The sequence below is a fragment of the Hippichthys cyanospilos genome, chromosome 13 (assembly GCF_059441005.1).
Source record: "Hippichthys cyanospilos isolate Australia breed blue-spotted pipefish chromosome 13, RoL_Hcya_1.0, whole genome shotgun sequence".
NCBI classification, from domain to species: Eukaryota; Metazoa; Chordata; class Actinopteri; order Syngnathiformes; family Syngnathidae; genus Hippichthys; species Hippichthys cyanospilos.
In genome coordinates, this window is record NC_142381.1 from 1,261,814 (window position 1) to 1,288,710 (window position 26,897).

Below are 26,897 nucleotides of genomic sequence, written 5' to 3' on the forward strand. Positions count from 1 at the left end.
GGAGCTCGCAGGCCCGGTCTAAGAAAAGACTGGCTTTGCTCACAAAGACGCGCTTGTTCTCTTTCAATGTGATTGTTGTGCGCCGAGCGGCCGGCTAAAGGCTTTCACGCTCTCTCCCACAGCTGCTTTGTGTCCGCCGCATCTCACTTTACTCCAAATAAGCTCTCGAAACAGCTCAGGGATGAGCTGTGGAAAAAGGATGCGCCTGAGCACAATTATGAGATCCCTGACAAAGGCTGTGAGTACTTTTGTAATTGTGATTCCTTAGTTTTCGATTTTTAAGTAAATTTGAAAAAAGAAAAAACTTGCCATCATGAGGTTCGTTTTTTGTAGAATTTTGAGGCAAGTGTCAGGTTCAGGCAACTTTTTAATAACGCACAAGGAAGGAAGATGAGGTTTTCCATTCTTTTTGCTCGCGAGAGCGGACATATGTTTGCAGTTGCCCGTCCTGCCCTGTGGTGATTTAGGCGCGACACTTAAAAGAGCAGTCCACTCTGCAAAATAGCACCAGTAATTTGACAAACCATTTAGAGCGGCGCTGTAGCAACGTGAAGGTAGCGAAACACGATTGAGAGTGGTTTCAAAACGAAGCAGGCAAAAGAGGTTCGGAGACTCCTGGCAGAAGAAAATATGCTGCCGCTCTCCACAGTGGATTTGCCATAATTTTGGAACTATGACATGGTAACCTTTATTCATAAAAAACGAAATGAAAGAAATGCTCCGCAATAGAACACGATTAAATATGGGATACTTAAGTAAGTGATGCACAAAGCTGATGAGAAAATGAGGAAAAAGTGAATCACCGTGACCCTTTTCCGGATGTCGATCCAGTCAGCTACATAGGTAGCTGCAGAGAGAGAGAGAGAGAGAGAGAGAGAGAGAGAGGGAGAAAAAAAAAGCTGGAAGCTGGAGGAGGGGCGGCAGGCAGCCCGGCAGGCGGACGGACAGTCAGGCGGGCAGCAACGGTTCCGACGCCCAAGCGGTCCAGTTCGCAGGGAGCGACCGAATGTTCGCTTTGACGCAGACGAAGCCCGGCGGGGGATCCCCGCCCGCACCGGGGACCGGCATGTGAGGAGCCGCCGATCGGCGAGCGGGAATGGGCCCGTCCTCCGCGGGGGACCAGTCCATGGCCGAGTCCCGGGAGGAGACGGACAGCTACGGCTACGGCGCCCTCCTGCAGGCCCGATCCCGGCTGGAGAGTACGCTGCAGCGTGAGTACGGCCGAATCGTGCCAAAGTTTGCGCACCCGCTTCACACGCCGCCTATTCATGCTGAGCCAACATTCAATGATTTGCCTTTTTTCTTAGTCTCTTTTTTGAACGTTTAGACATCATAAGAATGAAACACAAAATGTCCTGAAACAATGAACACAAATAAAATAAACAATACACATTTAACAAATCCCAAAGACATTAGGAGTTTGGACGTTCGTTTTTCTTGAACTGTTTAGAGTTGTCCGAAATGGCTGTTTCTATAAGAATGAAGTACGAAAGTAATCAATTACTTTATACATTAATCGATTACTTTAGGTGTTAAGTGCTTTAGTACTCAGATTAATTTAAGACGTATTATCGTAAATCAATTACTTTAGTACTCACGTAAAGTCCGTAAGTACATAATTATGTATGTGTAAGTGTGTGAATATTATATATGTATTATTATATATGGACTAATATTAACTTAGTCATCAGATGGATTCAATCACTGCCAGCACAAAATGGCTTCAAATTGGGTTCAAAATACAAACGTTTCTTTGACGTCTAGACGTCAATGGCAGTGAATGAGTTCCTCATAGACAAAATACTCACTTGGAGGTTTTTTTTGTGTTGTTTTTATGAAAGCATGGTGTAGATGTTTTGCTGAGCAGTTCATGTTCCACTCTCCTGCCATAGGAGGGATGATGTTCCCCCTTTCAAACCGTCACAGATGGTTTGAGAATTTTCCTTGCTAATAATTTGCCGTGCAGACGCATGCTTGCCGGCCGCAGCAATTCGGAAAATGCGTCCGTCACTTCATAGGAGAGCAAAAGTGTCAACGCTGAAAACGTTGACGGAATGTCTTCCATATATGGAAAACAAAAAAAAAAAGTCTCACTTAGTGGGCCTGGTCTGTCATAACCGCAACATAAAGGTGAACATTTTGCTTAATGATGCAATTTGGACGGTGAGCCTGAAGTTTGAGTTTCACGGAGACGCCCCGAGGGCTAATAGGATTACCTTGGCAAGCTGCTCTCATTGTTTAATTCATGCTCCTTTGCCTTTTTGCCTCTCCGCCTGTGTAAAACGAGAGCGCGGGGGAAGAATCTTTTGCCAGTTATTTATCTGGTTTCACATTTAATATACATGCGGCTTAGGTTCGTTTTTCAAGCCGTCCGTCGGTGAAAATAAACATTGATTGCGTAACCTCATTATATCTAAATGAACAATTTCCATCATTTTTTTTGATCAAAAAAAGAAAATGAACTATAATCATAAAAAAAAGGATGATTTGCAGACCCTAAATGCAAAATCCGTATTAGCGCTGTTGTCATAGAGATAATCCCTTTTTGAGGCATCATTTATTTATTTCTTTTTGCACAGGATTTCACTTTGTGTGTTTTCGTAATACAAATGTGAGCCCTGTTCTTCCTCCCCATCAAACTGATTGTCATTTTTTATTAAAAAAACAAAAATACCCATACTTAGTGCCTTACATATAATTTTCCCAAATAAACATTATTTAAAAAAAAGTGTATTAGTTTACAATTGAAGTACCAAAGCCAATAAACATTGCTAAACTGTCCTCGACTGAGCACACTAGGACTTAACAGGGTACATCCATCAGTCAAAAGATATCCGGCAAAAACTAATGTCCTCTACAGTGGACACAAATGAAAAGGCGAGGTCTCAGGAGAATATGCACAAATGTGCTGGGATTTTTACTGAGCAAATCTATGGGGTTGTCCACAGCTGCCACGCGGGCATGCTGGTAAAATAAATAATAATTCATTGTCAAATATTATGAAGTTTTTTTTTTTGTTTTTTTGTCCAATGTCCCATTGAACTGTGCTTTCAAGCTGAATGGCGCTAATAAGCTTGTCAGCAAGTTGTCGTGACCCAGAAAGTATGGCAGCACCGGGTTAGCGCTCGCTCGCTCGGGGCTTTGACAAAACAACACCAGCGTGGTCATCATGGCTTAGGTCAAAGGTCGGGGAATCCCGTTACTTGTCGTTCTTATTAAATCCTTTGCAAATTCGTTCGTATCTGTGAGAGGAAGAATCTAAGATAAAAATGGGAACGCTGCCACGGTTTTGTTCAGATTTGGTCACGTCTGATGACTTTGGCAGATTTGCGGGGATTTGTCGGGGGTGACAAGTAAACCTTGTTTTCGCCAACATTCCTCCTGGGTGGATTATTTGCTTCCCACCTATGCAAAACCTGCAATGGGTGCGTGATTGTTTATCCGGCTCACGCTGCTTGCCTGACGTGGGTCTGCTTCCTCTTTTAAAGGGGGAGGGGGAGATATGCTAGTTAGCTAGCTTGATAGATACGCAGGTCCATGTCGGCTACCGTACGTACGGTGCATACCATGCGTACAGTGTGTAATGCAGCGTTTATAGCGTACCGTGTATACCATGTGTAGCATAAATATGGTGCGTAATGTGCGTAGCTTGAGTATGGTACGTACCACGCATAACATGTCTACCAAACCTACGGTATGTAAAGTACGTATCTTATGTGCTATGGTAGCGTGCGCACCGTGCATATTGTTCGTAACGTAAGTACCTTAGCGTAAGTACGGTGCGTAGTGTGCGTAGCATTACTATGGTACGTACTGTGCGTAGTGTGTTTACGGTGCGTAGCTTGCGTACCGTGCATACCGTGTGTAGCAAATGTACGGTGCCCAGTGTGCGTAGCGAAAATGCGGTACATACCGTGCGTAGTGAGTATACCGTGCGTAATACGCATACAATATGTACGGTACTTACCGTGCCTAGCGTGCGTGGCATACGTACCGTGTGTAGCATGCGTATGTTGCGTACGTAAGGCGCCTAGCGTGCGTACCATACATACCGTGCATAGCGTACGTACGGTAGCTACCTAGAGAGCGTACCGTACGTATTGTGCGTACCATATGCACTCACTCCAAATAGAGTAGCAAACTAGCTAGCGAGACTGGCTACCCTAGCCAAATAGGATCGAGCTAGCTACCTGGCGGTGTCATCTTTAATGGAAATGTACTGTGAAGGCATCTTCAATTCTCTCTCGTGTTCCTGAAGCGCAGCAGGGAGCGCGAACGTCAACGTTCTCCCAGGCAGGTAACTTCATCCCGTCTCGGGCCGAGACGCTCTCGGTTACAAATGCGCGCATCAAATATTCAGCGGTCGGCGGCCCGGCTCGTGATGGACGCGCTCCCCCCGGAAGGCCGGCGTACACCCTGGCGCTAACGCACGCCTGCTCGGCTCGCTCGCGCTTAGCTTGACCTTCTCTCATCGTTTCCCATCACCTGGCGTTTTCCGGCGTTCTGCTCAAATTCATTTTTAATGCGGCTCCATTAAACATCGGGAAATACTCCGTAGGGCTCTCGCTCGCCGTCCCCTCGGCCGGTACATTAATCACACGGCGCATCACTTTTAGCCTCTTACTTTGTCTTGATTTACAGCCCTTTTTATTTATTTATACTGTTTATAGTTTTTTGCTCTCATAGAGGTGCAGAGAGAGGAAAAAAAGTACCTGAAAAACAAAAACGTAAAATTACGTCTTTGGGTTTGAATGGGGTAACAGCATTTCAAGAAAGTCGAGTTTTTTTTATTTTTTTATTTTTTATTTTTTTAGGCTAATATGAACGATTTTATTGAAAATCAATATTGGCTCCAAGCCTAGTTGACTGTTGATAATCAGCGCTGGCATCGGCACTGAAAAAAAATCTGCATCTGTAATAGAAAACAAAACAATGGAACACATTAAAAAGCAGTAACAGTGAAAAGAAAAACACGAAAGCCAGTATAATAATGAAAAGAAAACAAATACAACAGAAAAATAAGGGCTCCAGTATGACGCTGTGTTGAACGCCAGGGAATTATTCCGGACTTCTCCGTCCCTCAAGATCACAAAAAAGAGATGTTTTATCGTCCTGCAGAGTTGACGCTTCCCGTGAGCATGAAGGAGGTGGGCGGCTACATGGAGAAACGTCTGGCGTACCTCTCAGGTGAGCTCCCGTTCCCATCAAACTGCGCGTGAAGCGGGAAGTCCGCATCTTTTGGCGTTTTTCTCCTCCAGGCGGGCGCGGAGAAGACTCCAGCGTCGTCATCACGCTCCCGGAAAGCTCGGCCTTCAGGGACATACCCGACCAGGCCTTGGCCAAAGTCTTCACGTACCTCACGCTCATCCCTCGGTGCGTCCTCGCGTCTCGGTTCAAGCGGGACACGGCCTATTCATTTGTGTCCACTGTCACGGACATCAGAATCGAGACATGGCAAAATGAACGTAATTCGCTATAATGTGATTAAAATAGGACTGCAACCGATTTTTCTAGTTTTTGTCAGAGAGCCGGTCCAACTGTGAAATCAAATGCATTTTAGCTGCGAGATTGTGAACAAAAAATCAAGTCAAAGACAACTTGCAAGTTTGGTATTTCAACCCGAAACTCGTGAGTTTGGCGGGCCTCATAAAATGATGTGGCGGGCCGAATCTGGCCCCCGGGCCTTCAGTTTGAGACCTGTGCAGTTTGTATTGGTTGACTTTTCAGGTTTTCTAGTTTGAATAGTTTTTTTTTTTTTTCGACGTTTCAGACCAACCTGTAACTTATATGAACGCTATAGAAAAGCAACATTTGTTGAAAGTTGATTTATATGTCTTTTATTTTGTTAAAAATGATACACTTAAGGTCTACTTAAACCATTTTTACTGGTAACGATCTTATTTCTAGTCACCGCGGCAAGTTGGGGGGTGTTTCCTTTTTCCTGCGGGAACTGCAAAATATACCTGAGAAACACTGGCTTATCAAACAAAAAAAAGTGATCTTAAAGCCCACATGTGAGTTTGTTTTGGTTGTCTTTGATCTATCTCCGGCTTGTGGCTGCAGTGCAGCAAATGCGCTCAGTTGACATTGCGGGCACGGCCTCGCCGTTCTGTGGGATGCGCTGCTGACGCGGCAGCCTAACCCATCTTCCCGACTCTGTTTTATAGAGCAGTATATATATAGATTTGGTCACAAGTTTTCCTCGCAGCCAAGCGACTAGTTGAAAAAAGCAAAAAAGTGACCAGCGCCAAAATGAAACATTGCTTACGTATGGCAACTTTCCCCCTCCCCCGCAGAACGAGGGAACCCGAAGTAAAATTCATCATCATTTTAGATCGGAGATTGGACACGTGGGCGTCCATCAAGACCGCCTTGGCCAGAATAGCAGTAAGTTTGTTTTTTATATATATACATACACACAATGTTTTGGTCATTTTCTTCCACATCATTCCGCCAGCAGTTTAGCCAAGAGATGTTGTATTTTGACGTTTTTGCCGTCTGGGATAAATTTCAGCTCCCCAGTGTCTTCTTTCAATGCTTTCCCTTTGATTTGAATTGCATTTGATGTAAAGCTTAAAGGATTGGACTTTTGTGCAGTATTGCGTCCATTTTGTGGACAAATTCTTCCACATCATTCCGGCAGTGTTTTAGCGGATCGATGCTAGCGTGATAACTAAGCGTGTTGAATTATGACATCGTCACCGTCAGGGTGAAATTTCAGCTCCCCAGGAAGAAAGGATTGGACGAAATAGCACACAAGGGTTTAAGGACAAGAAAATAGGGCAGCAGTGGACACCGCACGGCTTGTTTTCCGCTCATGCGGTACAACGGAAAAATAGAATAAATTCTCCTTTGTAAAGAAAAGCCTTTTTAGTTTTGGGACGTTGCCCAGCAGTTTCTCATATTTGGGGACAGGCCGACCCATTGAAATTCAGAACAACAAGCAAATCAAAGAAAAAAAAAAAAAAAGGTGAGATGACGCGGGGCTCTGCGGAGAGGATGAGGAAGATGAAGATGAGGATGACGAGGCAGACAGCGTCCGTCCTTCCTCCGTGTGTGTGAGCGAGGCTGCCGCCAGCCGCTTCCATATGGAGCTGTAAAAACAATCAGGGCTGCTTTCAAAACATGGCCGAAACATGTTGCCGGAGAGGACTCGCAAAGATCCGGACCTGCCCGGTAACCGCTCCTTGGATTTTCTTTTCTTTTTTTAAATATTTTTTTGCGGGGAGTTTGGGTGAAGTTTGAGGGTGGGAATGCGGCAGTGAGTGCAACGTGTGTGTGTGAGTGTGTGTGTGTGTGTGTGTGCGCAGAGCGCACTTTTGCTTAGTCATGCCAGAGGCTGGGGCTGGATCGGGAGCGGAAGCAAAGCCGGAGCGCTTCATGCATGTCGGCTACCTTTGCATGCACGCGTGCACCCGGCGAGGTCACGTCAGGTCAAATCAATGTCAGCATGACATCATGCTGCGTTTACTGCTGATTTGGAAAATGCGTCGAGACGAACGCACAGCGAAGCCATTGCAGCATTTAGTATCTTACTCCTCACTTTTACATGACATTACATTTACTTTTTCATGACTGCCTTTCGCGCCGGATGGCACTGGTGCACGCTAGTCAAATTACCGAAACTCCCGAAATATAAGAGACACCTGTGTTGAGGACGCAGCCCAAATTCTGGTCTTTTCTGTTACAGAGTATCAGACTGCCAGGTTGAGGCAACCTAGAACATTTATTAAACAACAAACCAGAAGGAAGACAGCAAACCTTTGCTCGCGAGGAGAACGGCCAAAGATCTTGGCCCTTGTTACAAAATCACTTGCTGTCTTGAAAGGTTAAGGGGAGAAATTATGCTAGCAAGGTAACAATCAGTTTCTGATAGTGGGGGATGTAGGTGGCAATCTTGTACTATCAGTCCACACAATCGCTGCTATCTTCTTTCCCAGAATATGGCAGCAGACCACATACTTAATTATTTGGGGGGAATAAATTATCTGGGAAATTACGGTAATTTTCGCACACTCGTATCACAGGATGTCAAGGCACTTTAGGGGGTACGAGACATTTGAACGGGCTTTCCACAGGTGGAGTTTCATGCTTTCTAATGCAGTGACTGTGAACATTTTTCTCTTCAAATGAAGAGCAAATAAATTGGAACATGAAGGGAAGTGAGAAGGTGTTTGAATGTGATTCACCAATAAGTTGAGCAATTAATGATGGCGTCGTTGTCGGCTCGCGTAACGGCAGGCCCGCTTCCCCGGCAACCTGCATCTGGTCCTGGTTCTGCGGCCCACCAGCTTCTTCCAGCGAACCGTCACCGACATCGGCTTTCGCTTCACCCAGGACGACTTTGTGCTCAAGATGCCCGTAAGCATATGTTCCACCTTTTTCTTTTTTCTCTTCCTTTTCTCCTTTTCTTCCCCGTCTTTTTTGTTTTTCGGCTTTTCTTTCTTTTTCTTCTTGTTTTCTTTTCCTTTTTCTTTTGCGTTTTTCCCTTTTCTTTTTTCATTTTCTTTTACTTTCGCTTGACTGAGCGCGTCCCGCTCGGCACCCGGGCTCAACGGCGTTGTGTGTGCGTGGCATGCGACCAACGGTTCAGGTGGTGATGCTGAGCTCCGTCACAGACCTGCTCAAGTACATCGACGAAAACCAGCTGACCTCCGAGTTCGGAGGCACGCTGGACTACCGCCACGGCGACTGGATCGTTTTACGAACGGTAACACCGGGCGCCGCGGAAACCGAGGCCTGAAGCGCAATCCGAATCGGCGACGAAAATTTGCCTTCCCCGCGTTTCTCCTCCAGGCCATCGAAAGTTTCGCGGTGACGGTGAAAGACGCGGCGCACATGCTGCAGGCCTTCGGCACCGAACTGGCCGAGGCGGCCATGCCCGCCGAGGGCGGCGCCGCCCAAGCTCTCCTGGACTCTCACGATGAAAAGTACACCAAGCTCAAGGTACCTTTTGCTGATTTTTCGCCAAGCTTTTATTGGAGCCGTTCTGGAATTGCGGAAATGACATCATCAAGCTAATCGCTTTGATCCTGAGTTGACCTAAGATAGATCCTCCGTTTAATGTTTTAGGTCTCTTTAATGAGTTTGGACTTCATGCAATGTGCCACAAACTTAACATAAGCAACCCATTACGTGCATGATGGGAAAAACGGCTCTTTATGTATCAAATAGCCACGTTGCTTCTTCATCACTTAGCATAGCTGCTCACACTGCTAGCTTAAACAGACTTTGACAATGAGAATTGCTCCACCTGGTGCCGTGGATGCGCAATTACACTTCACACCCCCCATACATCTGAGAGGACCACTGCTAGCTTAAACCGCTAGTAGCATTGATCTGCATCTCTGTTACTGTCATTAGCGTAACATGAAACAAATACGAAGATGAAAACGCTGCCACTCGCGACAGGAGGCCATCCGATCTTTGTCCAAAGAGGGTCAGCATCTTCTCTCCAGCCTGGAGAGCGCCACCGCCGGCAGGGACAACCCCGACCCTCACTGGGACGTCCGGCTGGACTGGGAGACGGTCCGACGGTCAGACGTGGATGACGTGTTGACGCGCCCGGCTCCTTCCTGCTCACGTTTGCTTTTTATCTTGTTGGTTTTTTAGGCTCCTGGATCAGTTGCAGGACATGGAGTTGGCCTTCGACGGATACTTTGAGAAGCACCGGCTCAAACTGCATCAGTACCTGCAGCTGCTCGCCTATGAGCAAAGCTTTCGGGAGGTTCGAAAAAAAAAGACATAATACATGCTCTTTAAAAGTGTGGGTGAAAACAAACAAAAACTATTTCTCAATGATGCTCCCAAAAAAGTCTTGCTCAAATAAATATGACAAAAAATGTCATACATTTAAATAAAAGCAAAAATTTTTTGGTTTAAAAAACATGTTTTCCCGATTACTGTTGTAATATTGCAAGCATATTTTTAATTAAAAAAAAGAATATATATTTTATCTCCGATTAAAAAAAAAATAAAAAATTATTTTGTTGCTAGCCCTGTTAAAATGGATCTCTGACATCTTTAATCATCAGTGGCATTGAATGGGTTAACCTAATATGAAAACAAAAATAATTTTTTAAGTAAAATATTTAATATCAGAATAAATGTGTATGTTTCAAAAATTTTCAACAGCTTTCTTCGATTAAATTTATAACTGTAATTGTCATATGTTTTCCCCCAAAAGTTACATATTTTTTAGATTAGACTCGTAATTTTCTGAGCTTTCTCCTAATATTATTTTAATAAATTCATATATTTTTGAGATAAACAAAGGTATATTTTGTAAAGAAAAACAAAGAAAATAATGTTATATATTTTCCCTGATGATGTTGTTTTTTTAAACTAAATTAATAAAATTAAATAAAATAAATTAAATATTTCCATATATGCTGCATATGAAAATTGATTGAAATCACAATGTTTCTAATATAAGAATTAAGGTATTATACTGTATGTTCTGAGAATGCAATTGGCTATTTAGAGAAATAAGTAGGTCCAGAGCAGCTTCTATTTTCTTGAAAAGTAGTCTTGAAAAAAACAAAACTGAAGTTGTAATCCGGCGCCGTTTCAGATGGAGTCGTGCCTGTCGCGCCTGACGTCCAAGCAGGGCGAGCTCCCCGCTACGGCGGAGACGGCGGCTCAGGCCGAGGAGGCTCTGATGCGGCTGGACGCCGTGGAAAGCTTAGCTCAGGTGGGTCGGCGAGGGCGCGCGCCCCGTCGCCGAGCGGAGACCGCAACCCCGTGTGGGCCCGCAGGAAGCCACGTCGGGCGCCGGGCTTTTGGTCCTGCGCGGGCACCAGCTGTCGGCGGGCCACCACTACGCCGCGCCGCTCATCATGCAACGCTGCAACCAGCTGCGCCACCTGTGCGACGGCCTGAGCGCCGCCCTGGCCCGCGGGCGCGCCCGCCTCCTCCTGGCGCAGCGCCTCCTGCTGGCCCTGCAGCAGGTCACAGCCCTTCGCAAATAATCTTAAATGGAGAAAATGAAGATTGGCAAGATGTTTTTGTTTTGTTTTGTTTTTCGGTCAGGCACTTTTTTCAGTTTTGGACTAACCTATGACCACGCCCCTTTTTAGGCCCAGACCTGGTGTGACGACGGCGCCTACATGCTGGCCAATCAACTTGTGGAGAAGTTCCAGTCCAGAGAAGGGGCGCAGACTGCTCTGAAGGCCGTGGAGAGCTTCCTGGAGGGCTCGCCGTCCGTCATGACGTCCGGGCCGGAGGTTCTGACCCTGGAGTATGAGGCCGTCATCACTCCTCAGCTGCAGGTCCGCCAAATTTGCTCAGGCGCTCGCGGAGCCGCCCGGAATCAAGAGCCAGAAATGTGGCCGTCTCCGTTTTCGCGGCTCAGGCCGAGATCGACAAAACGTTCGAGAAGCACGCCGCCGTGCGGCAGATGATCCGGAACCGGCAGCTCGGTCTGAGGAAGCTGGCCGACAAACACGTGCGGCCGGTCCAGCTGGTGGCCCCCCGTGCAGAGAACCCGCCTCGCTCCAAATCGCCCATGTTCTCCCCCAAGCACGGTACGCTCATTTAAGACGACTTCTTAACTTTGACGGTTTTCAGAATTTAGACTTTTTTGGGGGGAATTGATCTGCCAGAATTGGGACTTAGAGCCTCACTTTCAAGTCAGAACCCTGACATCATTCTCGCTGACTTAAAGGAAAGAATGCGGAATTCTGACTTCATCATCAGAATTCCCACTTTAAATGGGAAGAATATCGGAATTCGGACTACTCTGAATACTGAAAGTGGCTTGAAAGTGAGAATTAGGACAGTTATTAGAATTCTCACTTTAAAGTGCTAATTCTGACGATAATCAGGTTTCCGACTTTAAAGTGAGGATTCTCTGTCAGAATTTTTTTCCTTCACAGCCCCAATCTTCTACTCATGTTTAGTCAATTCAATCATAATTCTTAGAAACAAGAATCTTGTTCCTCCTTTGATTTTATCTTCAAAATCATTTGGTGTGACTGTTTTTCACAAATAACATATAGTCTATTCAATATACTGCATAATTTTGCGATGATGTTTACATTTTGATGAAAAACATTTGCACATCACAGAAAAGCTGCCATTTTTTTTTAAACAGCGGATGGTTTGAAATTCACCTTTGACCTCCCCCTGCCCGGCAAGCGGGCGTCCCGAAAAGGCCCCAATTCTCGCAAGGTAAGGACCCGCCCTCTTTCATTTTTTCAAAGACGAATTGAAGGCGGGGCCTTTGCGTTCAGATCGAGGTGATTCACGACTACCAGGAGAGCCGCAGCTGCGTGTCGTACGGCGTGGACGGAGAGGACAGCCCGCGTGTCCTCAAGAGGTCAGCGCCACACCTGCAGCTCTCTCTTACGTCCGCATTTTCCATGAAAAATCAAATGCCGCCCTTGAACGCACCCCTCTGAGCGCCCGCCAAGGTAGCGGCGCTTTTGAAATCCTCATTCAAGCATGCTGGAGGTCGCCGCAAAGTTGCCGGAGGTCGTGCTGCAAAAGCAACGTTTGACGAGCTCTAGTGACCTTGTGATTCCTTCCAGGCTTGGTTCAAGGTCATCAGAGGCTCCTACAAGGTCGCTCGAGACGGCCAGATGTTGCTCTTGCCACAAAAGCAATGTTTGGTGACCTCTGGCAACCTTGCAGTGACCTTTGGCATCCTTGAATGAAGTCAATGTCTTCCACGTAGTCAATCCCAGGCTCATACTTCTGTATTTGTTTTTCTTGTGGTAGGGTAAATTTTGGAGAGGCGACAAGAGGCCTTTTGTGACCTTGTGAGTTCCTCCAGGGTTCATTCAAGGTCACCAGAGCGTGCTACAAGGTCGCTAGAGATGGCCAGACGTTGCTCGTGTCGCAAACATTCGACAGATTACTCTCTGGCGGATTACTAAAATGATCATTAGTTGCAGCCCTTGTTTATTCATATGCAATTACTTTTTATGTCATTCAGTGCCAAAGACGTGCTTTCATGTCTTTAAACGTATATGTATTTTTTTCATGTGTAAACTTTGAAGAGTTGAAAATTTCCTCGCGACAAGAGCAATGCCTGGCGACCTCTGGTGACCTCGTAGCAACCCCCGGTGACCAGAACGAACCCTGGAGAAGATCACGAGATCGCTGGAGGTCGCCAGACGTTGCTTTTCATCGTTTGTTTTGTTGTATGTGCACGTCCCAGTCACGTGATGAGGGAGCTGATCGAGACGGAGCGGATCTACGTGGAAGAGCTGCTGTCGGTGCTTGCGGTGAGAACGCGCCTGGCGTTCCTCGGCGGTCGGGCCGGCTGACCGCCGCGCCCTTGCAGGGCTACGAGGCGGAGATGGACAAGCCGCTCCCGGCCGCCCTCCTGCCGCCCGACCTGCGCGCCAAGAGGGGCGTTCTCTTCGGAAACATGGCCGACATCTACCACTTTCACAGCAGGCAAGTTCCAAATAAGCAAGAAAAAAATTGCGGCGACAGCTTACTCGCAAAAGCAATTTAGGGAAAATGTCACAATCAGAAATCAACTTGAGTGGCGCCTATAATAAATATAAACATTTAGTGCATGCCGCTTGCGTAGCCTCTTTGACCATACTATATAAACAATAAAAAAAATAAGTATTCTTTTACATAACTAGCTAGCTATCACCTACTCACATAACTGGCTAGCCAGGTACATTAGCTAGCTATCTAGCTGTAGTTTCCTAGTTACATACTGTTGCTAGCTAGACAGTTAGGTTGCTATCTCATACATAGCCAGCTAGCAATCCTAGCTAGCACATTATCTAACTATAGCTATCTGGCAACATACTATAGCTAGCTAGAGAGTCAGGCAGCTAGCTCATACATAGCTAGCTATAACCTACCCACATAATTGCTAGCTAAGTAAATTAGCTAGCTACAGCTAACTATGTATGTTAGGAAGTTATGTCGCTAGCTTGCTAGTGATTTTAAGCAGCTTAGATACAAGATAGATTTATGTGCATCTGAAATGATGAGTCTAATTTATTTTGTTGATGCCCTTTTCTGGCCAACCTAGCGTGTTTCTCCAGGATCTGGAAGGCTGTCTGGACACCCCCGAAGGTGTGGGACTTTGTTTTCTCGCCAGGGTGAGAAGCATATTGTTAGCAAATGTGATGTGAAGTTATGTTATGCATATTTTGGGGTGAAAATATTGAGGATTGACTTGTGAGCAGAAGGAGAACTTCCAAATGTACGAACGCTACTGTCAGAATAAACCTCGCTCGGACGCTCTTTGGCGACACTTCTCGGATTGCGCCTTCTTTCAGGTCATTTGGCCGCGGTACCAATATGTCAGCGATCGCTTTTGCGCGTTTGGCCCACGAAACGTCCTGCATTTATTCTTTCAGGAGTGTCAGAAGAAGCTGGGCCACAAACTGGGCCTGGACTCGTACCTGCTGAAACCGGTCCAACGCCTCACCAAGTATCAACTGCTGCTTAAGGTCACATTATCTTGTAATCTTGACCGTTTTAGATTAACACTTTGTTGCAGGTGTCCTCGTTAGTTTGTGAAACATGAATTAAGTGCCGAAATCTCATGGCGTCCATTTTGTATCTCGCTGTTGACTGAAAATGACATCACAGTTGCTCTGTTGGGTTTGACATCTCTTTTAAATGGACCACAAATTGCGAGGATGTGAAACAGTAACAAAAAGTTAGTTTTTTTTTCGCTCAATAAATGTTTGTGCTCTCAGGAGCTGCTGAAATACAGCGGCGACTGCGAGGGATCGTGCGAGCTGCAGGGGGCGCTGGCAGCTATGCTGGACCTGCTCAAATCCGTCAACGACTCCATGCATCAGATCGCCATCACGGGATACGAGGCAAGGCCCGTGGGCTTTTGATTTTCGGACCCCCGGGGGTTAAGCGAGTTCCTGTGCGTGCGGCAGGGCGACATTTGCCGGCTGGGCCGCGTGTTGATGCAAGGCTCGTTCAGCGTGTGGATCAGCCACAAGAGGGGGCCCACGCGCGTGAAGGAGCTGGCCCGCTTCAAGCCCATGCAGCGCCACCTCTTCCTCTACGAGAGCGCGCTGCTCTTCTGCAAGAGGCGCGAGGAGCACGCCGACGCCTGCGACAAGACGCCCTCCTACGCCTTCAAGCACTGCATCAAGGTTGCACCCGCTTCCCATTTATTGACAGTTGTACCCCAAAACTGTGGGGAAATACCCGCCGAAATAGTGCTGTTTATTCAAATTTGGAATTACATTTGCTGTGGTATTTCCAGGTGTAGTTTTTTTTAGCAACTCCCATTTTTTTCTGCCTCATCTGCTGAAAAATTGCTTCACTAATCACAATGTGCAAGTGCATAAAACTTAACAAAATTTCAAAGGAATCGCTGACATAATTTCGCATTGTTGCAATTAAACATTTTGCAATTAATTTGCTCTTAATTTGAAAAGAAACCTGTACACTTCCTGTAATAAGACCTGTGCATGCGCGTGTGTGCAGATGACGGCGGTGGGGATCACAGAGAACGTGAAAGGGGACGCCAGGAAGTTTGAGCTGTGGTACAGCGGCCGGGAGGAGGTCTACGTGGTTCAGGTAAGAAATGGCCGCTCGCCAAAGCGCGAAGGGGCCCCGGGGGAGTGCAAGCGTCCGCTCTGTTGCAGGCCCCCAGCGTGGCCGTCAAGACCTCCTGGCTCGGCGAGCTGCGCCGAATTTTGACCAACCAGCAGAAGTTGCTCCGAGGTCAGACGCGCGCTCCGCCGCAGACGCGTTCATGCTCGGACATAAGACAAAGAAAGCTTAAGATCCGTGAAACGGATTATAACTGTCAGCTTGGGAGAAAATTTGAGGCTTTTAGTTGAGCCTAATAGCGTGAAAAAATATGATACGTCAGAAGTTCATATTTTGTCTGTAATCAGTTTAATCACTCGTGAAGTGTAATTGGAATTGAAAAAAACATTTTTTTTCAGTATTAGACTAACCCGTAACCTGTAAAAAAATAGGGTATTGAATGTGGATTTATATTTATTTTTTCTTTTGTTCATGTTTTTTAATTATAGTTGGTGAGGTGAATGAGGGGGCCTGAAAGCTATTCTTTTTTTCTAGGAGGGGCTTTGGAAAATATAATTGAGAATTTTCAATTCAGGATTAAAAATAATTTACTTCGGTACTTACTTAGTTTGTATTATTATTGTTATTTATTATTTGTTGGCCAAACTTTAGTTTCCAAAGGTAATTGATTACTTTAGTACTCAAGTACCCGGAAATTAAAAAACTTCTATCTTGCATTTCCTGGCCATGAGCCAATCAGAGAAAGAATGTAAATTTGGGTGCAGACCAGACCTGGAAGTTGACCCGATTCTGGAGAATTGACTTTGGACTCTATAATAATCAGCCGTATGTTCTCCTCGCAGACGAGATTCACCAAAACGGACAAGCGGCGGAGCACATGAATCTCTCCCCACCACCTTGTGAGAGGTGAGCGCCCCTTTTTCGATGACCGTCGTCCCGAATATTTGTAATTAGCGTGAGCAACGGAAAAGTCGGATGGTGAGAATTGCGTCCGCACACGAGCTCGAGCGTCGTCGCGGACGCGGCGGCCAGTCTGTCCAACCGTGTGTTGTTGGCCCCGCCCCCCCCGCCGACTGCAGGGCCGCGCGGGCGTCCGGAGGGGCTCCCGGGGGCTGTCTCCCGGGGCTCCGCCTGGCCTCGGCGACGTCGGACGCGCTCTCGATGTGCCTGGGCTCCCGGAGGCCCCGCGGCCGTCTCCGTCCCCGGTGCCGCTGAGCCCCGCCCCGCCCCGCCCCCAAGGCCCTCCGGTAAACGTAGCATCGCCGCCGTTTGCATGAGGCAAACGGGAATGGCGCAAACAACATTAGGTGCAATTGCAATGGCAAATCAGGCGGGGGCGCTGTGAAAAGTGGACAAAATGAAACTATGTCCTCATTGTGCAGCTGTACCTAATGTTATGTCCACATTTTGGGAGGAATGTCCCCATCCTCATCACCTGATTGGAAACTGGATCCGACCGCCTCATTTTCAGCTGATCGCAATCAGAGGAAGAAGCCTTTGAAAATTCCATTTTATTCCATCATTATTATTATCTTTCCATTCATTCATTCATCCATGTTATTTCATTATTATTAGAAGGAGTGTGCCAAAAATCGATAGTCAGCAGAATTAAGATTCTTATTTACGACGATACGTCTCTGCAAGCGCACTAATTCTTTTTCTGTTTCAGTACGTTAACACCACGTCTGTGGTTCTGCAATTACAGTGCAATTGAAACACAGCACAGTCATATAAGTGTGACACGAAAACAAAGCCAGTTAAGGGCTTTAACGCTAGGCTATAATAACCTCCATGGTTATTATCCCGCATTTGAGGGATGCAGGGGACGAGAATGCAATTCACTACCATGTCCATTGGATGGCAATATCATGCTTCCATGACACTCAATTGGTGGATGTTGGTTCTCCTTTATGACTGCCTGCCCTACAACTAAAGAAGACAGTTTTATTACAGGGTGGATTAACATAAAGAAAACATCTTTCATTAGGGAATAAAATAACTTCTATCTTGCATTTCCTGGTCTCAAGACAGTTAGAGAAATAACGCAGACTCATTGGCTACTTGAAAGAGCGACCGCCTGCAGTGGAAAGGCATCCAAGCAAGTAATTTCTTTCTTCAAAAAGCAAGATAACAGTCTCTTAACACTTAATCTTCAACATTACTCAACTTTTGTTGGGCGAGGTAGTGTACAGTATGAGCAAAAAAGGAGGGAAAAAAATGTGATTGGGAAATCCCTCATTTTTCTTTTCGTCATGATGAATGCGACCTTTCAAGATGGCTGCCATCTGCTTCCCAAAGTCAAATAACCTCGGGATTGTGTTTTGACTGAACTTGGATGTCGCGGCCAGCTTGTGTCACGCTACTCCACGTCCCATCATGCGCGGCAGGTGCGCTCGGCTTCTTCGGCTTTTCCCGGGCCAGCGCCCACGTCCGTGTCTTTTGTGTGTCCTTGCGCGCAGCCAGCAGCAGAGGGCGTCGGTGAGCTCGGAGGACGCCGAGTCGTCGGGGAAGAGCAGCCCGGACGCCCGGCGCCGCCCCAGTAACCGCCGCCTCAACCGCAGGAGTGCGTGCACGCCGCGCCGTTCGAGATCTTTCGTTTTTTATATCATTTGTAATACATAGTATTGTTCGATATATTTTTGTGTTTATATATATATTTTTTTTGCTCCCCAAGCAGTTTGTACTTCATTACGCTGTCAAAATTCAACTTTGCTCAGGTTGGCCAGGCGCTCAACATCAATCGGTGACCATCTGCGAGGGTCCGGACCGGAGCGCCGCTGACGCCGTCCACCAAGCTGAACTGCTCAAACTGGTGGGACAATGGGCGCGTTCGAAATTGTGTCCGTTCGTTTTCATTTTTTGCTTCCGAAGTCAAACCGAAAGATAGTGAGAGAGGATAGTTCGGTTTTCTTTTCAAATGAAGAACACATGAATTGGAACATGAAGCGACTTTTTGCAAAATTATCTTCTAGTGCGTAGGATTCAAATTCCAGTCCGTGCGTTACAAAATTTATTTTATGGGAGATAAAAGAGGCAGTTACCTCGAGTTACCACTACAAATGTTCCAACGTTGAAAAAAAAAAAAATCAGACGTGGATCTCTTAATCTTCAATTAAAATCGTTTATTCAAGTTATTGAAACTAAGCAAATAAGTCATCACTGCTGGAATTTGTGTTCCAGTCTCAAGGGCGACATCGGGCCTCGGCGGACTGCCTTCAAAACGGGGCGGACGGCGTCCTCGTCACATGCGGTGACGTCATCCCGCTCGTTTGTGAAGACAAGAAAGGCCGCTGGTCAGTGGCTCGTCCTCTCACAAATACGTAGCATCTTCCAATTCATTTGCTCTTCATTTGAAAAGAAAAACATTGCCGCCAACTAACTTCTGTGAACTGTGTGAGCAACAATACAAAAAAAAAAATGTGTATTGTGATCTTCCCGATCGAGGCCGGTGAAGAACGCGAGTGGAAAGCAAGACGGCTCGGTTGCGTCCTCCAGCCTGCGAGCGAGCATTAGAGGGAGCGGCCCAGCGGCCTCCGCCGCACTCAGGGGTAAAAGCATTTTGAAATTCAGCGTTTAATCCCGCGAGTCGTTGATTATCAACCCAAACGACCAATATTTTGCTAATAGAGGAAATGTACAGCAATTTTTTCACTTTAGTGGTGCGCAAACAAAGCCTCTTAAATCAATTGTAATATCTTTGGACTCCTCTAGATGGCACTTTTGGGTCAAAGAAAAATAATACATCTCCACTGCATTAGTGTTTATTTTTAAGCCAAGAGCACCATCTACAGGGGGAAAACAATAACACAGGTGCCTCATGAAGCGTCGTTTTTTTCATCACTACTTTTTTTTTTTTTTTTTATTTAAAATGGTCCAATGGTGGAATAATCAGTTCTAGAATATTTGATAGTGCCTAGATTTGATTTTAGGCAGCCAAAATTTTCACTTTATTAATACTTAATTATTATTTTTTTTATTTTATAAACAGATTTGGACTTTTTTCTCTCTCCAGAAACAGGCAATGTCAGAATAAGGAAGCTGAGTTCTCCATAGACAATGAAAAGTCCCAAGAAGGACGTCAATGCCGTCCCGTCCTTGCGGCACTCGAAGACATTGGACTTCTTCACATCCTCACAGGTTGGGATTGACACTTTTTTTTTTTTTTTTGGAGTATCCACCCCTTCCTTACATGCGGAGAAAAAAAACGGGGGGGCGTGGCATCCTTTTCCTGTCTTCCATCTGAGCCGCATTGGATTACTTTTGGGTGATCATTTTGGACTGAATGGACGAGCAATCCGGGACTGGGCTGGATTCAGAAATCTGCTTTTTTTGACTGCAAATATCATTTATAAAAAAAAAAAAAAATACCACAAGATCATAGCACAAACGATTCAGAATCCTCAAATCCCATTGCAGTACTCGCTAATGACACTAGAGGGCGTGCTTCACTTCTCGTGTTGCTCTTCTTTTAGCGGACGTCACAGGCACTTTCCAAGGGAATTTCCAGGCTTTCGTTCTTCATGTGCCAAAATGAGCTCTATGGTTTTTTTTTTTCATCAGTTGCGGAGGCAGCAAATCTCCTACGCTTTTGTCTGAGCGAGCAAAAACTTTTCACAAGAAAGAGGACAATGTTTGGAACAAGAAAGGGGCGTGGCCTTTGCGCGTGCTTACACTCATTCTGCGTTAGATCAATCGAGTTTGTGATCTTTGGGGACCCCCTTGAAAACCACATGGCTCATCTCAAGGGGTTCATCGCCTCAAAAAATTCGATTCAGTGGGCGGGGATCCGTTCCACATCCACAGAGGCCGTACAGTGGTACTTCTACTCATGAAATTAATCTCTTCTGGAAGTCATTTTGTAACGTGATCTTTCAGAAGTAGAGCCGCCTTTTTACATGTCATTCCTTCTAATCCGTTCCGAGGCCCCCGATATGCTCCTAAACACTTTCAATCAAGATGATTAAATGATTAAAATGCAATTTTTTTGGAGGGGGAGAACTACCCCCCATTATCTACAAAAATTGTAGAAATATAACAATAGCAAAAGTAACTGCGCTGCATATTTATATATTTATTAAATTGAAAGAGGAATATTTATGATGACAGTATTTGCAATTTTGAATGGCAGTAAATGAGCCCGACATGGGCTAAATTCGACACCAAAGGTGGTACCTCTGGACCTCATATTGAAAGTCGTCGTGTTTTGACAATCTATGCAATATTTTAGCCTCCTAGCATTTTTTTTTTTTGTAGGCTTTTCCTTTGATATCACACATCAAAACTCCAGAGTCGGGTCAGGGGTTAAAAACGCTCCTAAACCCTTTAAATTATTCATGTTGACAATATGAACGCAGTTCACTTATTAGCCTTGAGATGGTGCTGCTGTATTGGTGAGTGAGAGGGTGAGCCCAACGTTGTATGTCACATCTGTTTTTTGATGTAAATATGTACAATGTTAGCCGTAGCTAACGTCAATTTTACGTTTGTTAGTTCTGTGGCGTAGCGTTGGTAAATAGAGGTACCACTGTATTGGTGTTTCTGTTTTATATTTTTACCCCACCGACAAATGAATTAAACATTGTAAACCGCAAAATATTCAGCCATCTGCTAGCTTAATGCTAACCTGTTAAAAGAAATTAGCCTCACCAAACAAGCAAATGTTCAACCAAAATTATCACTAGGGGACCTTCTCTGCCTCATGTCTCAATTATACCACGTGTCTTCATGTTCTCAAGCGTTTTACAAAGAGGTAACCCCTGTCATTGTTTTTTGAGTTCCTCCCCAGGCAAATCATTTTTGGGTGAAAAAGAAAAACAACGTAAAAAAAGACTTCAAACCGAGTGCTGTGTCTGACACATTAAACTTTGGGCCTACTTTTGTAGTGCTGTCTTTCTGTGTATTTTATTCAGCAACTCCAGAAGGCAGATCATCACATTTCATTTGCCTCACGCTCCACTTAATTTGCTCTTAAGTTGAAAAGGAGAATGGACTACTGCCAACGCAAGAAACGCGTTAAATTTGATGAGAACTTAAATGAGAAAATTCGGGCAACATTTTTGCCAAGGAACTGCTCAAATACAGAAACTCAGAAATTCAGAAACAAGTTGCTTCATGATCCAATCGATTTGCTCTTAATTTGAAAAAGAAACCGTAGCGTTCCTCTCATGGCAAGAAACGGGTTGAATTAGATGAAAACTGAATCAAGAAGAGGCATGCATTTAGCTACAAGTTCCTGTGGGAGAAAATGACCCAAAAATGGTCCAAATATTGCACAGGGGTTAAAATGTGCTGGATATCTGTCATTTTTCGGTGCCTCTTTCGAGGTCGCTCCTCTCGTCCGGAACTCTCAATTTTCGGGAAGTCTCATCACGCGGACAACGTCGCCTCGGGGCGGGGCCGGGGCCCGCCGGTCACGTTGCGGATCCAGTCCACGTAGAGCGAGAGGCGCGTGTAGACGCCGTACTTGCCGTCCTTGGCGCACTCCTCCCCCCAGCTGACGACGCCCGTCAGGAACCAGGTGTCGTGGACCTTGTTGGCGTGCGGCCCGCCGCTGTCGCCCTGGCAGGCGTCCTTGGCTCGGTCGTAGTAGCCGGCGCAGAACATGGCGGGCGTGATCCTGGCGCCGCTGCTGAACTTGCACTCGCTGCGTTCCGCGTAGGGAACCTGCACTTTTTGCAGCGTGTCGGACGGGAGGCCCAGGTAGCGGGTCCGCCCCCAGCCGCTGACGGTGGCCGGCGAGGCCCGCTTGACCAGGGCCTCGGTGAAGGCCTCGGGCCCCAGGCAGATGGGCCGCGCGTCGGCCGAGAAGTTGACGGGCGCCCCGAGGCGGAGCAGGGCCACGTCGTAGTCGTACGGGCTGGCGGCAGGGTCGTACAGCGGGTGCCGCCGCTCCTCCGACACTGGCAGGTCTTGCTCCGTGTACTCCTTGATTTTGATGTTGTGCTCGCCTGCGGGAACGCGCCATCTTCCCGTTTGTTTGCTCTCAATTCGAAAAGAAAAACTCTTTTTGGCTGAGTGATATCGGTGGTTCCGATATGAAGACGATGATTACGTGTAAGTTCATTCGATTGTTTTGATCAATTTTACTGTGACATTCGCGAATATCTTAGATCTTAGATTTACTTTGTGCTTATTATTGCGCGGTTTTTGGCACCCCAAACATTTCCGTCGGAACCCGTAGCGTTTAAGTGACGTGTCGAACTCCAGTCCTCGAGGGTCGGTATCCTGCATGGTTTCTAACCTTCCCTCTCCCAACGCTCATGATGAAATGATTAGGATCATTTGCAAGTTCCTACGGAGCTTGCTAATCATTTGAATCAAATGTGCTGGAGAGAGGAAGATAGAAAACATGCAGGATACCGGCCCTCGAGGACTGGAGTTTGACACCTGTGATCAGGATCACAGGCTGCGGAACGGATCTTAAAGGGGGTCGTCGTACCCACTCTGACGAAGAAGGGGCCCGGCGCGTCGGCCAGGCAGTGGGCGGCCGTGACCACCCAGCGCTCGCTTAGGATGGACCCCCCGCAGAACACCTCGCCGTCCCGGCGGTCCACCAGGGCCACCTGCGCAGGTATTCAAACATGACCACGCCGCCCCCGAGAACCGCTTTGAATGAGAATGATCTTTCTTTGCGGAAAGGCGGCGCCGATGTTTTGCGTGCGGATACCTGCCAAGGGATCTCGGCCGGGACCGCATCATCTCCGCCGACGATGCGCTTGACGGGGTACGCTCCGCTCCAGCCGAGAGAGCGGGCCGGCCTGGTCCCGGCCGGCCTGGTCCCGGCCGGCCTGGTCCCGGCCGTCCTGCCGCACGGGAACTCGGCTGGCGAGGCGGCCGCGTATCACGCCCGCGAAAGGTAGGAAGACCTTCGCCGTCCACGTACCTGCCGGCGCGCAGCTGCTCCCGTCCGGCTGGAGCTCGTACCCTTGGGCGCAGTAACATTTGCCCCCGGCGATGCCCAGGGGCTCGCAAAAGTGCCCGCAGTCGCCGTTGTTGAGGTCGCACCTTTTCAATAGATCTGAGGAGATTTTTTCTTTCAACTAAATGCAAGGTCAGCCGAGCGCTCGGGCGCTTACCCGTCTCGCAGCGGGCGCCGGCGAAGCCGTCCGGACAGCGACACGTGAAGGAGCCCGTGCCGTCTTCGCACGAGGCCCCGTGCATGCACGGGTCGGACTTGCACTGGTCGCCGTCTGAGGTCAGGGATCGGCCCGTCGCCATGGCGACGCCCTCACTCTTTGTTCAAATATACCTGCTTCTAAAACCATGTCTGTTCTACCAGCTTATTAGCATTAGCACGCCCAAGGCATGTTTTTGAAATGTGGGCATGGGGAAAGCACGCAAACTCCAAACAGCGACGTTGGAGTGAGTCTGTAATGAACTCGCGACTTTGAATGGTGAGGCGGCCTCGCCGAGCACTCTTTCACCGTGCCGTAATGAAAAGAAATCAAATATTTAGACGTATTTCTCAAATATAACTATTTTCATTAATTAATGTGATTCAAATGTATAATAATTAGATGCGTTTTTAATAATTATAATTAATATATACAATATATAAAAGTAATAATCATAATTATATATAATAAAACATTTTAAGTATATATTTAATAATGTATTAAATATAGTGAATAGGTAATACAATAATTACAATATACATATTCTGATTTTTAATGATATAATTTCATATATAAATCTATTTATAATTCTATAAAACATTGTAAAAATATTCTCTTTCTATATTTAATAGAGTTAAAAATAGTTCTATGAGAGATCAGTGACGTTTTCTGCGAGTAGATAAAAGCGGCCAAAAAAACGCTACTGAGTGATATGAAAACAGTGAAGCCCTTTTCAGCCAGGAGATCGATGCGGATTCCTTACCGATATACGCAGTCCAGAACTGAATCTGAAACAACAATGGCGCCCCTTTCAGAAAAGCAGAAACCCTTGAATGAAGTCAAGCGGGGGCAAAGACGCACGGCTTTTTGCGAATCCTCGAAGATCTCCCGGGCCTCCTCGAAGTTGCAGACTTCCTCCGCGCATTCTCGTTCCAGGTCGCCCTCCAGAAGCTCCTCCAATATTCCCGTGTTGGCGCGCTTGTGCCTCCCCAGGACGCCGTCGGCCGCCTCGCCCGACAGGAAGACGGCTTTGGGGAGCGAACCGGCCGAATGGGGCCGACCTCCGAGGGCCAGTTGAAAGAGGGACAAGAGGGCCCAAGCCAGACGCGGGTCGGCCATGGCAAACAAAGGCAAGCTCCAAAGTGCGCCGCGATTTTGTTTGCGCACGCGGGCCGCGCTCGCCCTCCGTCATGTGACGGAAGCTGGGAAAATCCCCGTGTGCCAATCCGGGCAGTTTTGGACTGGGGCAAACCCGCGCCGCCCTTGCCTCATTCTCAATTAGTGGTCACGCCATTAGTATGAATGATTGGAAAAACAATCGTCATAGAATAACAATAATGGTAAAGGAATTAAAGGGGTTAAACGTTTTAAATGGATCTAGTAATAGCCATCGGAATTTTTAAAAAGGCACATGTCGATATTTTTCAATGTTCCACTTATCAGAGCCAGTAATCGGCCTGACCCATAATTGCGCTATCCGTAGTCTCAAAATCCAAACAGTTGGGAATACTTTCACGCAATAAAACTGCACATTTGACACCGGTTACAACAATAATGATTTAAAATTTTTGAACTATTTTAACACGCCCCCACACGCAAAATTAAATCGATGTGGTTCATGCTTCAAATCACACGTGCTTTTTGCTTCTCAAAGTGTACCTCGTGCGTTTCTCCACAAGAGGGCGCGCAAACACCTGCCGTACAACAAACAAGCTGCTCACACCGCGATTTGCATTACGTAATACAATATTTACACACACTCTCTCTCTCTCTCTCTCTCTGTATATATATATATATATATATATATATATATATACATAAACTGGTATATCTGATGTTTGTGTATGCTTTCTTCAGCACCGGGATGGAGAAGGAGTTGACCTCGGTCTGTCACCATGGCAACCAGGCCACATCCGATACTTTGTCCAACTCGTCAAGCGATGCGAGAACTCGTCGCGGATCCACGCGCGGGCGATCCAATAGAGGCGAAAGACACACGCAAACTCCGGCGCGCTCACGCCATCCGTGCCGATGGGCTGTCAAGCCCATGAAATTCACACGGCGAGCGAGCCGAGCGCCGTCGAAACGCGATCCGGTCCGTTTTCCGCTCTCGCCTCTCCCCCGTTTGAAATAACCGTCCGACCCCGGGACGACCTTTCGGGCGGGGGGGTCACCGCGGGCGCTCGCCGACATCCGCGGCTCGGCACGGCCGCTCGGAATCGCGCGCCGCGGCTCCGGTGTCGGCTCAAAATCCAAATCCCGCGCTCTACGATTTCATTCAAAATGGCAGATGGCAGAAATTCTCACCGGCGATTGAATCGCCGGTCAGTCTCGCCGTCGTGTTAGCTTACGCTAAAAGCTAACTTGCGGAATCCCAGTGCGAGAACTCGACTCTTCCGGATACCAAGTCCGGAAACCACCATTGCTTTTCATTTGTCACATCTTCCCCCCAAAAACGATGACAGAAAAAGATCTTTCAATACGGCGTCCAAACTCTGGCTCGGGGGCCGTTTGCGGCCCATTTTTCATTTTAAGTGGCCCGAGACATATACTAAAAATGACGTTGGCTACTAATACGTTTTTCTGATGTGGCGGTGTCTAAAGTACGGCCCGCGGCTCACCTGCGGCCCGCCGTCCTCATTTTAGCAGCCTGCGCCGTATGGGAAAAATGCCGCAAAAGCGGGCCGCGCTTTCAACGCCGAGCCTGTGACATTTCCTTCGGGGAGCTCGTCCGCACCCCCAGTCCCGACGCTCTGTGACAGCGTCCTCGCCGCCGGGGTCTCGTCAGACCCGCCCGTGCCAACTCCCATCCTCAAGCCGTTGTTATGTCATCGCTTTTACAGGCCACTGACAATTTCACGTTTTGTGCCACAACTAATACATACATATACGTATATATATATATATATATATATATATATATATATATATATATTTGTGGCTTTTTGTTTTTTTTTCAGGCAGAGTGACTAATTGAAAGCGAGCAAGAGCGCCTCCCACATCTTAGCGAGATTAAAGGGTGGGCAAAAGGTTTGAAAGGCGTCCAGTTTCTTCTAAAAATAGCGCACATAAAGATCGTGTGACCCTCAAGGCCGCAGGTGGTTTTCCTTGCCCCCCCCCCCCCCCAACACGCCGCCAATAAACCGGAAGAGGAGACGATTCAAAGGAAAAGCCGGGGGGGTCCTCACGGTAGCCTCGCTCAACTTTTATGACGTGCCGACACAGTGGGGATTTGTCGCTACGTCTCGTTCTGCGCCTCTTTCGGGGTCAAAGATGAAAGGGGCC

The 26,897-nt window shown here is 46.9% G+C and overlaps 2 protein-coding genes across 6 annotated transcripts; one reads left to right on the forward strand and one right to left on the reverse strand.

Moving 5' to 3' along the window:
* Positions 1-903: 903 nt before the first annotated feature.
* On the forward strand, positions 904-21,387 carry mcf2a (MCF.2 cell line derived transforming sequence a). 5 transcript variants are annotated; one of them, XM_088431153.1, is made up of 30 exons: positions 904-1,211; positions 5,119-5,187; positions 5,259-5,373; positions 6,297-6,387; positions 8,242-8,361; positions 8,594-8,710; positions 8,797-8,946; positions 9,412-9,536; positions 9,613-9,727; positions 10,574-10,693; positions 10,758-10,949; positions 11,079-11,270; positions 11,354-11,525; positions 12,095-12,171; positions 12,234-12,319; positions 13,163-13,229; positions 13,289-13,404; positions 14,003-14,072; positions 14,160-14,252; positions 14,334-14,426; positions 14,679-14,804; positions 14,871-15,092; positions 15,430-15,522; positions 15,591-15,669; positions 16,341-16,404; positions 17,958-18,061; positions 18,216-18,310; positions 18,679-18,791; positions 18,943-19,046; positions 19,511-21,387. In XM_088431153.1, exons 1-30 carry the CDS (start codon positions 1,097-1,099, stop codon positions 19,549-19,551), a joined length of 3,336 nt encoding a protein of 1,111 aa, XP_088287279.1. In that variant the 5' UTR covers positions 904-1,096; the 3' UTR covers positions 19,552-21,387. The 5 variants fall into 5 exon arrangements, with proteins under 5 accessions (XP_088287279.1, XP_088287278.1, XP_088287280.1 ...); XM_088431152.1 differs by having other exon boundaries at positions 14,160-14,426; XM_088431154.1 differs by lacking the exon at positions 18,679-18,791 and having other exon boundaries at positions 14,160-14,426.
* On the reverse strand, positions 21,080-24,772 carry f9a (coagulation factor IXa). Its single transcript, XM_088431157.1, has 7 exons — positions 24,474-24,772; positions 24,376-24,400; positions 23,574-23,687; positions 23,381-23,515; positions 23,165-23,319; positions 22,937-23,060; positions 21,080-22,445 (listed from the first exon to the last, which is right to left on the reverse strand). Exons 1-7 carry the CDS (start codon positions 24,729-24,731, stop codon positions 21,865-21,867), a joined length of 1,392 nt encoding a protein of 463 aa, XP_088287283.1. The 5' UTR covers positions 24,732-24,772; the 3' UTR covers positions 21,080-21,864.
* Between the last annotated feature and the right edge of the window lie 2,125 nt (positions 24,773-26,897).

What these genes read in the sequence shown, in the direction of transcription:
- f9a (XM_088431157.1), bottom strand. Translation starts at nt 24,731, where the DNA reads ATGGCCGACCCGCGTCTGGCTTGGGCCCTCTTGTCCCTCTTTCAACTG. An exon ending in CGGCGCCCGCTGCGAGACGG is followed by an intron (nt 23,516 to 23,573) that starts GTAAGCGCCCGA and finishes AAATCTCCTCAG; the next exon opens with ATCTATTGAAAAGGTGCGAC. An exon ending in CCCCTTCTTCGTCAGAGTGG is followed by an intron (nt 22,446 to 22,936) that starts GTACGACGACCC and finishes GCGTTCCCGCAG; the next exon opens with GCGAGCACAACATCAAAATC.
- mcf2a (XM_088431152.1), top strand. Translation starts at nt 1,097, where the DNA reads ATGGGCCCGTCCTCCGCGGGGGACCAGTCCATGGCCGAGTCCCGGGAG. An exon ending in GCTGGAGAGTACGCTGCAGC is followed by an intron (nt 1,212 to 5,118) that starts GTGAGTACGGCC and finishes ATCGTCCTGCAG; the next exon opens with AGTTGACGCTTCCCGTGAGC. An exon ending in CATGTTCTCCCCCAAGCACG is followed by an intron (nt 11,526 to 12,094) that starts GTACGCTCATTT and finishes TTTTTTAAACAG; the next exon opens with CGGATGGTTTGAAATTCACC.